Source organism: Bos indicus x Bos taurus, chromosome 10, assembly GCF_003369695.1.
Source record: "Bos indicus x Bos taurus breed Angus x Brahman F1 hybrid chromosome 10, Bos_hybrid_MaternalHap_v2.0, whole genome shotgun sequence".
Classification (NCBI taxonomy): domain Eukaryota; kingdom Metazoa; phylum Chordata; class Mammalia; order Artiodactyla; family Bovidae; genus Bos; species Bos indicus x Bos taurus.
In genome coordinates, this window is record NC_040085.1 from 101,807,338 (window position 1) to 101,819,667 (window position 12,330).

General features: G+C 48.6%; 1 protein-coding gene across 2 annotated transcripts in view; it reads right to left on the reverse strand.

Moving 5' to 3' along the window:
* The window catches only part of NRDE2 (NRDE-2, necessary for RNA interference, domain containing), an 85,726-nt gene that overhangs the window by 29,303 nt on the left and 44,093 nt on the right, over nucleotides 1-12,330 (reverse strand). For both annotated transcript variants that reach the window (XM_027552721.1, XM_027552720.1), the window contains exons 2-3: nucleotides 4,235-4,346; nucleotides 2,205-2,438 (exon numbers count right to left, since the gene is read on the reverse strand). In XM_027552721.1, the coding sequence (XP_027408522.1) occupies nucleotides 2,205-2,438; nucleotides 4,235-4,346 (346 nt within the window). The remainder of the gene's footprint in view (nucleotides 1-2,204; nucleotides 2,439-4,234; nucleotides 4,347-12,330) is intronic.

Sequence of the window (12,330 nt, forward strand, 5' to 3'; positions counted from 1 at the left end):
GGTCACAGAGGCTGTGGGGAGGCTGCCCCTGATGACCCTAGAATCAGAGGCCCACACAGTCCACACACCCCCCACCAGCCCCCAGGCCGCTTTCCTCACATCACGGGGAGACACTCCTGACTCACTAACATCTTAGCCCCCGTCTAAATGGAAACAAGACCTCTTCCTGGTCGCCTTCCCAGGAAGAGACTGCACGAGTGAGTAGTAAGAACGAAAAAGACAAGGACAGCCCGCTCTGACCTTCATGGGGACGTTATACAAAATACCAACAGACTTAAAAGCGCTGTCTGGATCATATAGCTGCCAAGAGGCTGTAAAGATCACTTCTGATGTGGTTAGGCACAGGCTGAAAATAACTATCTTTCAAATTTCTTATGGTTGCTTCTGTACCGTTTCAGGAAATCCTTTAAAACTCATCCTCAGTCATATAAAGAAAAAAAAAGACAAATAGTTAAAGATGAGTCTTTGGAACACACAGCACCTGCTGTATTTTGCTTTGAAGACGCACTAAAAAGCGAGAGCACCAGGGATACACGCACTCACACACTCACACTAGCAAACATGTACCCGCGTGCCTTCTGCGCACCAGGCCCTGCACCCGCTGCGGGGGACTCGATGGAGGCCAGGCGGGGGTGCTTTCCATCCACGTGCTGCTGTTGCTCTTTAGTCGCTCAGTCGTGTCCGACTCTGCGACCCCATACCAGGCTCCTCTGTCCATGGGATTCTCCAGGCAAGAACACTGGAGTGGGTTGCCATGCCCTTCTCCAGGGGATCTTCCTGACCAGGGATCAGACCTGACTCTCCTGCACTGCAGGCAGATTCTTGACCACTGAGCCCCCAGGGATGCCCTCCTGCCCCCATAAATCCAGCCCGATTTGGAACCTTGTTGCTGGACTCCTTATCTCTTCCTCTCTAGGGTTACAGGTGCAGCACCTGAGACAGAGTGAGCTAAATAAACATGGCCCCTCGGAGCCCCGAGGCCTGAAGCGTTCTTCAACGCTGACCTGACGACAGAGGACCCTGGAAGGCACGGTGTTTGTGTCTCTGATGGAAACCACAGATTCCAGACTCGCTCCAACCAGAGCTCTCACTGACATCACGGGGACGTCTAAGTACACAGTAAGAACAGATAATCCCTGAAGAGCTGCAAAAACCTTAACAGCACTAAATATTTTTAAGTATGCCTTGGGTAGGACTTAACATTTTCTTTCATCTAGAGCACACGAACAAAGAGAAGAAAAAGCAAGGTAGACGAGGAATAATTCAAGGGGCTTCACCACAGGCCGCCTGTCTCATGTGTGGGCAAAGTGCCCTCGTGCAGGGGGACGCTAGCCTAAGCAGAGAGGAAAGCCGTGACGGAGTCTGTCTGCAGCTCGCCTCGCGCACCGTGCTCAGGGGAGACGGCAGGGAGGAACAAGGCCCCCCGGGGAGGAAGCGCTGCGGTCGGGAGCCACTCCACACCTTCAACACAGTGGTTCTAAACAAACGTGAGAGAAGGACAAAAGCAGTGATTATTTCCAGAGCTCTGCCAACCTTAGCCAGAGAGAGAGAGTGTGTCTGGTATACACACAGGGTTTTGCTTTTACACTCCTTTCCATGACGTCTGTCTCGGGATCCTGGACAGCTCCCTGTGCGGCGCAGCAGGGCCTTGCTGCCCGTCCCCCACACGGCAGCGCCCACCTGCTGACCCTCCCTCCGCATCCACCCCGCCGTCACCGCCCGCGCGGCAGCCACGAGTCTGTCCTCTGTGCCTGCAGAGGGGGGTTTGATGTGAGTGACTGAAAGAAAGGTGTATCGAGAAAGAGAAAGCTAAGGCAAGTTTCTTACTCTTTATAAAAGCATAGAACTAAGGAGCCAACTGGCCCATTCGCCCACTGTGAGGCCTGTCTGTCATCTTTCAAAAATCCTGTAGGCTTTCTGTCTGAATCAGATTTTGACGCAATCATTGCTGCGCCCAGATAACATTTCTCAAATAAAATCATGGCCCTATTTTTTTAATGAAAGTTTTCTTTTCTTTCCTTTTCTTTCGCTGACCTAATGACACAGCCCTTTCTGGTTTTTTTCCCAGCTTTACTGACAAATGTATTCACTCCATTTTGACTGAGCGGCTAAATCACCATTCAAATGTCTCACTTGTGGCAACAATGAAGGGAGAAAAATTCAAGATTTGAAAAACCATAGACATCTGAGAACAGAAAACCTACTTCGGTTTCTCTGATTCCCTTTTACTGTCTCTGAGGCTTCTGGAAGGGCTGTCCTTTTCAGAATCAGTATCTGACTCAGACCCACTGCTACCCGACGGCCCGTGTTTTCTCTTGGTTTTCTCGTGGCGCTGAAGCTTCCTTTTCTTCTTTTTCTCTTTCTTCTTTTTTCTGTTCGTTTCTTTGGGCTTTCTGTTAGCATCACTTTCACCTGAATGCTCTGATTTCAGAGGACTCCTGTTTGGGGAGGTCAACATTAGAATTATTTCAAAAGAGAATTAGGGAAATAATATGCAAATAAGTAAGAAGTAAACCAACATGCAGAAGGCAGTTCTCTATGATCACCCACAGGCTCACTATTTGCTCGTTCATCACACAGTACCTTCCTGGCGTATGCTTACCTTGGAGATTTAAAAGCTGGCTTATAAATTTACCTTCAAGATTTAAGAGTTGGACCTAAAATGACATTGGCTCAAGAGATTCTAATCTTTACAGCTTCTAAACCTTTATTTTCATAGCTATATATTCTTAAATTAATCTAGCAGTTATCAAATACAGTATTTTAAAAATCTCTAAAAGGTTTATTTTCAGTCCTATATATTATGCCAGGATGTCCTTAATGCCAAAAAGGAAAAGAAAAAAAAAAATGGGTTTAATGCTGGTCCTTGTTTTTGAAAGTTAGAATGAGTTCTTCTTCATTACTCCTCTCGTGCATGAACTAGTCTCAGTTTCTGAAGGCTTCCCACATTTTTACAGTACCTCATATTAATGAGACCATTTGGTCTACGTTGGTGAGAGAGCTCATTTCTCAATCCAGTGATCTATAACAAAATTCTTTCAAAGCTGGGTAGAGATGTGTGCCACTTTGCTTTCCCCAAAGTTCTCATGAGATTTTTATCCTATGTTATAACAAAACCTCCTCCTATTTTTGCATGCAACTTCTATCTTTATGCAACTAAAGAAATATCTGAATTATAATATTCTAAAGGTTACTAATGAGGTTAATAAAGTTACTTAAGAATCACAATGATGCCATTTCCCTCGTGGCCTAATTATTGGCAGTAACTGTGTCATGTTCTTGCCACTGCAATACAAAGCGGGAAAAAAAAAGGATCATCTGTAAAGAGTGAGGTAAGGGAAAACAGTCGAAGATCACCTCATTACGTTTGGTAAAAGAGCTTTTACTTAACTCTTTCCTCACAAGGTTTTCTAAGGGTTACTCCTCAAGCTAAGCTAGAGATGGTACGCTGACAAAGACTAAAAATCCGCCTATCAAAAACCTATCATGGGCTTCCCTGGTGGCTCAGTGCTGAAGAATCTGCCCATGTCTCAATGCAGGAGACATGGGTTCAATCGCTGGTCTGTCAGTGAAGATCCCACTGCCACGGATCAACTAAGCCCGTGCACCACAATCCTCGATCTCACGCTCCAGAGCCAGGAGATGCAACTCCCGAGCCCACGCTCCAGAGCCAGGAGATGCGACCCCAGAGCCCATGCTCCATGCTCCAGAGCTGGAAGACACCACAACCCCCAAGCCCACACTCCAGAGCCGGGAGATGCGACTCCCGAGCCCATGCTCCAGAGCCAGGAGACGCAACCCCCATGCCCATGCTCCAGAGCCAGGAGACGCAACCCCTGAGCCCATGCTCCATGCTGCAGAGCTGGAAGACACCACAACCCCCGAGCCCAAGCTCCAGAGTCAGAAGACGCGACCCCCGAGCCCATGCTCCAGAGCCAGGAGACTCAATCCCCGAGCCCACACTCCAGAGCCGGGAGATGCAACCCCCAAGCCCATGCTCCACAGCCGGGAGACGAGACTCTTGAGCCCACGCTCCAGAGCCGGGAGACGCCACTCCCAAGCCCACGGGCCCACAGCCGCTGCTCCACCCCAGAGAGGCCACCGCAGTGAGCTGCCAGGCACTGTCCCTGGAGTGGCTCCCGCCCTCCCCAACTAGGGAAACCTGCACAGTAATGAAGACCCAGCACAGCCAAAAGTAAAACAGGAATAAATAAAATCGTTAAACAAAAACTACCTTGTCAGTGGTGACCCTTCAGAAACAGGGGCTGCAGTGGCCTCTTGAGTGTGTCGGCTCAGAGGTGTTATGGCTCCAACACGGAAGCTGGGGTTGCTCAGCCAGTCTAATTCTGCACACGGGCAAAAGGGAGAAAAGATGAGTGAAATCAGTTCCATGGGCTTTCTCACGCTGGCAATCTATCTTACCAGCTGACATCCTAATTCACAACCAACACAAGCCAGACATTCTCAACAGCCCACAGAGACTGAAGGGAATCCATGAAATTCCTATTTCACAGGGCATGGGGCTTTAACGCACTCTAAAACATTTAAGACTGAAATCCTCTTGTGATATCAAGCTGCGGCTTAAGCAAAAGCCACATAACAAGTGTGGCTTAAAATGCAACGAGACCGTATGTGTTCTATCCACACGCTAATGAGCATAAACCTCCCAAAGCATCAGGTTTTCCTGACCCCAAATTCGATTTAGACAATTCTGAAAAGTTAAAAAAAAAAAGCATAAAAACTTACCATACTTAACAGTATTATAGAAGATTCAGGTATTTTTATTTAAAAGAAAATTACAATGTTCTAGCCTAGTATAGGTTACTTTGACCTGTTATACACTAACTTTGGACTTCCCAGGTAACTCAGCAGTAAAGAATCCACCTGCCAAGGCAGGAGAGGTGGGTTCAACCTCTGGGTCGGGAATATTCCCTGGAATAGGAAATGGCAGCCCACTCCAGTATTCTTGCCTGTGAAATCCCTTGAGCAGAGGAGCCTTGCAGGCCGCAGTCCGTGGGGACACAAAAGAGTTGGACGTAACTCAGCAAGTTGGTGTTGCTGGTAAACAACAACAATCTTCGTAGAGTAGCGTAACATAAGCTTTCCCTTATAACAGCACTTGGCGAAGACAAAAATGGAAGGTGTCAGCTTTTTAAATGAATGCTAAAATTATACAAGATATGAATAATGATTATCTCTGGGCGGTGAGGTTAAATGCTCAAAACATTTCCTCTTCCTGCTTATCCATTCGTTTCTGACTCTTCTACAATTTACAATTTCTAAATTGCCTACCCTCTGACCTTTAGCAGTCTTGGCTGGGAAGGAAGGGGAAGCGCGGGGTGGCGGCAAGGCGGCCCATGGAGGGCAGGGACTTCGTCCCGCTCTGTGTGGGAGCCAGGGCACAACCCCACGCTCAGGAGAAAGAACGCACAGAACGGAGGACGTGGGGGCGAACGGGGGAAGTGGGGGCGAGTAGGGTGAGTTAGCCCGCGTGACAGGTGCACCGGGACATAACGCATAGGCTCACCGTTTAAAGCGCGCCAGTCACCGGCCTCTACGCGTCCAGAATTCCGCCACCCTCACCGCAAGTTTAGGACGTCTCCACCCTCCCCAAAGAAACCCTCACCCACTGCGGCCACGCTCCAGCACCCACCTCCTGCTCTCCCACACCGCCCCCCACGAGCCCTAAGCACTGAGCTACTTTCTATACATTTGCCTCTTTTGAATATTTTAATATAAACAAGATCATTCAATACATGTTCTTTTATAACTGGCTTCTTTCACTTGACGTAATGTTTCCAAGTTCGTCTATGCTGTAGCGTGTATCACTATGTCACTCCATTTTATTGCAGAATAACCTCATTGGAAAGGACCTTGATGCTTAGAAAGATTGAAGGCAAGAGAAGAAGGGGCAGCAGAGGATGAGATGGCTGGAGGGCATCACCAGTTCAGTGGACATGAGTTTGAGCAAGCTCCGGGAGATGGTGAAGGACGGGGAAGCCTGGCGTGCTACAGTTCATGCGGCTGCAAAGAGTTGAACACGACTTAGGACTGACCAACAACAGTAATTTTAGTTTATGGATATCCGTCTTCAGTTAGGGGCCATCTTGTCCACGGTCAGTTGAAGGACACTTGGGTTGCTTCCACTCTTTGGCTGCTGTAACAAACCCTGCTAAAAGCATTCAGGCACCGGTTTTTATGTGGACACATGTTTTCAGTCATCTTGGGCAGCCATCTAGAAGCAGAACTGCTGGGTCCTATCGGAACCCACGTTCAGCACTTTGAGGAACTGCCAGACTGCTTTCCAAATTGGCCGCACCGTTGTATACTCCCGTGAACAAGGTATGTACGAGGATTCCAATTTCTCCGCATCACTGCCCACTCATCCCTCTGTCTCGTAGGTTCCAGTCACCCTACTGGGTGTGCTGTGTTTTCTCACTGTGGTTTTGATTTCCATCTCCCTGGTGACTCACAATGTTGAGAATCTTTTCATGTGTTTGTTGGCCCTCCATAATTCAGGAGAAACAGTTATTCAAATCTTTGGCCCATTTTTTAATTGGGATGTGTTTTTACTATTGAGTTGTAAGACTTCTTTATGTATTCTGTATTCTAGTCCCTGATGCTAAGTGCATCGTGGTGAGGAGGAGATAATGGAATGCATGTTCCGACATTTCACTTGCTGCTGTATCCCCAGCACTGAGACCGATGCCTGGCACACATCAGTAAGAGTTTAATAAATATCTGTGGAAAAGAGGGGGTGGAGGAAGGAAGGAAAGCTCCTGCAGAGAAAAGAGAAAAAGCACAGGAAAAAAGGGAAAGAAGAGAGGGAATCTAGCTACGGAGGGCCTGACTGCAGGCCAAGCAGCAGATTAAGCGACTTACATGTTTAATCCTCCCAACACCCCTCTGCAGGAGGCACCACAATCTCCACTGCACAGAGGAGGCTCGAGGGATGGAGTAAGCGGTGCGGCCTGGCCGAGGGAGCGCCGAGACTGCTGCTCACGCAGGCTGTCCTCCCCTCCTTTCTCCTTCTCTGGTGGTTCCCTTCCCTTGGGCCTGACTGGCAAGAGGTATGTGAAAACAGTTCCTGTTGCTCACTGAGATCCAGTTATTTTCACAGTAACTGGATTCTACCACAGTGAAGGACAGGGGAGCCTGGCATGCTGCAGTCCATGGAGTCGCAAAGGGTCAGACACGACTGAGCAAGAACAACAATCACACACAAAGGAGAAGTGGGGAAGATGGACAAACAACACGCAGGGAGAGAAGCTCTCAGAGCGTTAGACCCTCCGTAAACATTCAGATGGTGGAGACAGCCTGGAGGAAAGGCAACGCGCCAGAGCCGCAGAGTGCGTGCCCTCCAGAGCCCTTCAGGAGGCATTAAGGAAGCTTTCCAGAAGGAACGGCCACCCACTCCAGGATTCTTGCCTGGACAGAGGAGCCTGGCGGGCCCCTGGAGTCGGGGCGCCTACGGTCCATGGGGTCACAGAGAAGGACACGATGGAGCGACTGAGCACAAGGCTGCATTTAAGGTTTTGCCATATGGGGCCACTGTGGAGACGAAAAAAGTAGCTTATAAAGAACTAAAATGCTTGGGTTTTGAACTCAAATCATCACTGACCCTCTAAGTGACCTTCATCTCAATCAAATGACCTTTTGTAGGAAGAAAGCGTCTTTGACCTGATAAGAAGTCGCTGTTTCCTCAGGTGGGCAGCAGGGCAGCTAGCATATCAGCAGTGAACACACATGGAATATTTAATATTCACTGATGTCAGGCTTGGAAAATTGGGGAGATCACCTAGTCCAGAAATTTTCAAGTTTTTTACCAAGGAACTCACTGTTGATACGCAGCCTTTCAAAGAAGTCCAAGATGAAGGAGAGAAGCAGGATACTGCTGCCGAGGGCTCCCAGGGAGCAGAGCCTTGATGCCCCTCCCTCTTCCACAGATCAGCAGTCCCCAACCCTGGGTCTCAACTCTCCACCCAGCCACAGCTAACTATTCACCTCAACAAAGGCACTGTTTTTCCTAAGTCTCTTTGCAGGTGGCACAGCTATTACGGCAATTTTCCTACTGTAATCTCATTATCTGCATGTCAAGTCTTCCAATCAGACCCTAAGCCAAAGGTCAACAACTCAGATCTTTACAGGGACCTGATGAGTAGATTACTGTGACACTATCGAGAGCGGCAATAGAAAAAAAGAAAACGACAAACGAAAATACTCTGCCAGCCAAACAACTACACGAGCGCTCTACGCCTCCCGCTGCCGAGGTTCCCGCTTGCCTCCACTCGTCCCACTTCCTTCTTCCCAAACCGAGAGCAGCAGGAGGGCAGGAGCCTCAAGGTCCCTCCTGCCTCCTCTTCTCCAGGCACAGTGCCTCGGGACAAAGCAGGTGGGTCAGTATTTGCTGAATAAATAGAACGAATGAGGCTCTGTCTCTCTGCGTCCCTGTACTCCAGCACCTGGTTTACAGAACTGGAAGAATCCGAGATCGTCAAAAGGATGCCATTATCTACAACGAATGAGGCTCTCTGTCTCTCCGCATCCTTGTACTCCAGCACCTGGTTTACAGAACTGGAAGAATCTGAGATTGTCAAAAGGATGCCATTATCTGGGTATGAAGCTCAACTTTGTAATTTTTCTGGTCTTCACTGTACATGCAGATGTAATCATTAAAGAACGGAACACCCACTGCGTGCACAGGCACAGCTCCAGGCTCTGGAGGCACAGTGGTGAACAAGTCCCTGCTCTCCTGGTGCTTATGTTTAATCCTAACACTTCACATGATACATTTGCATTGTTAAATTTTAATTACACAGAATCCTGGATAGCCATCTGAGATCAAAAGATAATTATAAATCAGATTGAAAAGTCCTTTTCTATATTTACTTACATCCTCAAATAATTTGCAAATGCTGATTATGTATTTAGATAATCGTGCTAAGACCAAGCAGGATGTATCATGTCTCAGAGAAGACCGGCAGGGCACCACTAGGGTTTAAGGCAGAAAAGCCGACTGGCTGATAAACCTTTTGTCCCTGCAGGTAAGTAAGTCACAGGCTGAAACTTACCTGGAAGTTAGCACCCTGCTATATCAGGTGGGAATACCAGACCACCTGATCTGCCTCTTGAGAAATTTGTATGCAGGTCAGGAAGCAACAGTTAGAAGTGGACATGGAACAACAGACTGGTTCCAAATAGGAAAAGGAGTTCGTCAAGGCTGTATATTGTCACCCTGTTTATTTAACTTCTATGCAGAGTACATCATGAGAAACGCTGGACTGGAAGAAACACAAACTGGAATCAAGATTGCCGGGAGAAACATCAATAACCTCAGATATGCAGATGACACCACCCTTATGGCAGAAAGTGAAGAGGAACTCAAAAGCCTCTCGATCAAAGTTAAAGTGGAGAGTGAAAAAGTTGGCTTAAAGCTCAACATTCAGAAAACGAAGATCATGGCATCCGGTCCCATCACTTCATGGGAAATAGATGGGGAAACAGTGGAAACAGTGTCAGACTTTATTTTTCTGGGCTCCAAAATCACTACAGATGGTGACTGCAGCCATGAAATTAAAAGACGCTTACTCCTTGGAAGGAAAGTTATGACCAACCTAGATAGCATATTCAAAAGCAGAGACATTACTTTGCCAACAAAGGTTCGTCTAGTCAAGGCTATGGTTTTTCCTGTGGTCAAGTATGGATGTGAGAGTTGGACTGTGAAGAAGGCTGAGTGCCGAAGCATTGATGCTTTTGAACTGTGGTGCTGGAGAAGACTCTTGAGAGTCTCTTGGACTGCAAGGAGATCCAACCAGTCCATTCTGAAGGAGATCAGCCCTGGGATTTCTTTGAAAGGAATGATGCTAAAGCTGAAAATCCAGTACTTTGGCCACCTCACGTGAAGAGTTGACTCATTGGAAAAGACTCTGATGCTGGGAGGGATTGGGGGCAGGAGGAGAAGGGGACGACAGAGGATGAGATGGCTGGATGGCATCACTGACTCGATGGACTTGAGTCTCAGTGAACTCCGGGAGTTGGTGATGGAAAGGGAGGCCTGGCGTGCTGCGATTCATGGGGTTGCAAAGAGTCGGACACGACTGAGCGACTGATCTGATCTGATACCCATACATGTGTCTAAGAAAGGAAGAAGGGGAAGGTGCCAGGCAGAAAAACAGCTTTAGACCCACTGCCTAACAAAACCAGGCAGGAACTAGAAGAACCACATTATCTGAGACTTTACACAAAATAATACGAATCATCGTGAATACTTCAAGTGCAAATCTTTTTGTGATTTGAATAAGTTGATTTGAACTTTATATAAGTTTCTTATATAATTTTATTTCTCCATCACCAGGGAAAATGCTTTGATTCAATTCCATTATAGATAGAGGAGGCTTCCCTGGTGGCTCAGACAGTAAAAAATCTGCCTTCAATACAGGAGACACAGGTTTGATCCCTGGGTTGGGAAAATCCCCTGGAGAAGGAAATGGCAACCCATTCCAGTGTTCCTGTCTGGGAAATCCCATTGACGGAGAAGCCTGGCGGGCTACAGTCCACGGGGTCGCGAAGAGTCGGACACGACTAAAGCACCTCACACACACAGATGAAGGAAAGAAGGAATTGTCACAGATTTAAACTTTAGACACAGATGTTGAGTCACGATTGGATACAATGCCCTTGTTCTGCAGCCATTTATCATTGTGTTATGGGTATCCTCCGCTTTTCTACAGTTCACTTCATGCCACTTTTTTTTCCCAAAAGGCCTACATGAATACCTATTTTCGCTAGCCTAAAGAAATCCAAAGAGGATTTTAGTGCTTACAGGAAAAAAAAAAAAAAAAGGCAAAAAGCAAAAGGAGCATTCAGCATTCGTGTTGCAGCGAGCACCCCAGGCAGACAGGGGCCCCGCCACACTCGCTCCCCAGGAACCAGGCTCAGCATCTCAGCACCGGGCCGCCACAGCGTGGAACCGTCTCTGCTTTATCAGGATTTACTCTGTGCATCCCTCAGCAAGGTGCGTCCTAAGGTAATCGTTTCTCCACTTAGGGGAGGTGTCACAGGAAAGCTCTGCCTTCCAGGAGAGGAGGAGACCAGTGTAACATAGGCGCACCGACTGTTCCCATGAACAGAGGCGAGCACCACCCTCCAGGGACGCCAATTCCAAAGGACTCCAGGGCTCTATAACGTGTGCATTAGGGAAGGGCGCGCCTCCTTCAAAGAACAGTGCACCAAGCTCTCCATCTGGCTCCTGACAGAGTCTAAGAGCACAAGTTTTCATGCAGAAAGCACCTGGAAATGTGGCTAAGAACTGCACGGAAGACAGCGAGTACAGAGGACCTCCGCAAGGCCAGCCTTCCCAGAGCTAACACACTTGGAAGAGGCCCCGGGGTCCAAGGGGGAACGGGAGCAGCCACGCCCAGCATCACACTGTCACAGCGCGGCTCACAGCCCACGTCCTGGTGCCCGGAGGACTGCGCTCAAACACCGGTGTCCTCGTCTGCTCGCTGCGCAGCCCTGACGAAACACTAGCCCCTCGTCTCTCCCAGGCTGCCCGTCTTCACTGAGGGCCAGCCACCGTTCTGAGTTCTGGAGATGGTCAGTGAGCAGGACATGCCCAGGATGGCCCTCAGGGGGCTGCACACGGGCACTCGGTCACGTGCGGGGAGACGCAGGCCAGTGAAGAGAAAACCCACAGGGACGGTGGCAGCACAGTGCCCTAGTCCAAACTAGGCAGGGTGAGAGACAGCTGCCCGCGAGGACAGCTCGGTGAGACCGAAACAGTGAGAAAACGGTAGGCACACGCGCTCCTAGGAGGCATCAAGGCAGGGCGGACGGCTTACACAGAGGCCTGAAAGGGAGACGGCGTGACTGTCACGCAGGAGGCGCTGTTATGGCTGAACCTCTGGGGGTGAGAGGAAGTGGGAGCAAAATGGAGCCAGAGAGACTCAGGGGCCTTAAAAGGCCGTGATGGTGTTTGTGTTTACCCAGAGCAACAGAGTCAGGCCTATGGTTCAAAAGCTCAGCAGCAAAGAGTCGTGTTTACGAGAACACATGCTTCATCTCCATCAAAGCCCAGGCCCACCTCGATCCTGGCATGGGTGTGGTGGAGTAGGCCTGGGGCTCCTCAAGTGAGAAGCCAGAGACAGCAGGAGGGTTTCAATGTTGTATGTTGCGGTTTTTTAGTTCTGAAATTAAAATATGCAAAATTTTTTTTAAAAAAAGAGTCCATGATTTTGAAGCTAGATTGCTTGAGCGCAAGTCAAAGCCCAAATCCTGGGCTCTGTGTTTCTGCTTCCTTCTCCTGAAAAATGCTGACGATAGTACTGACTT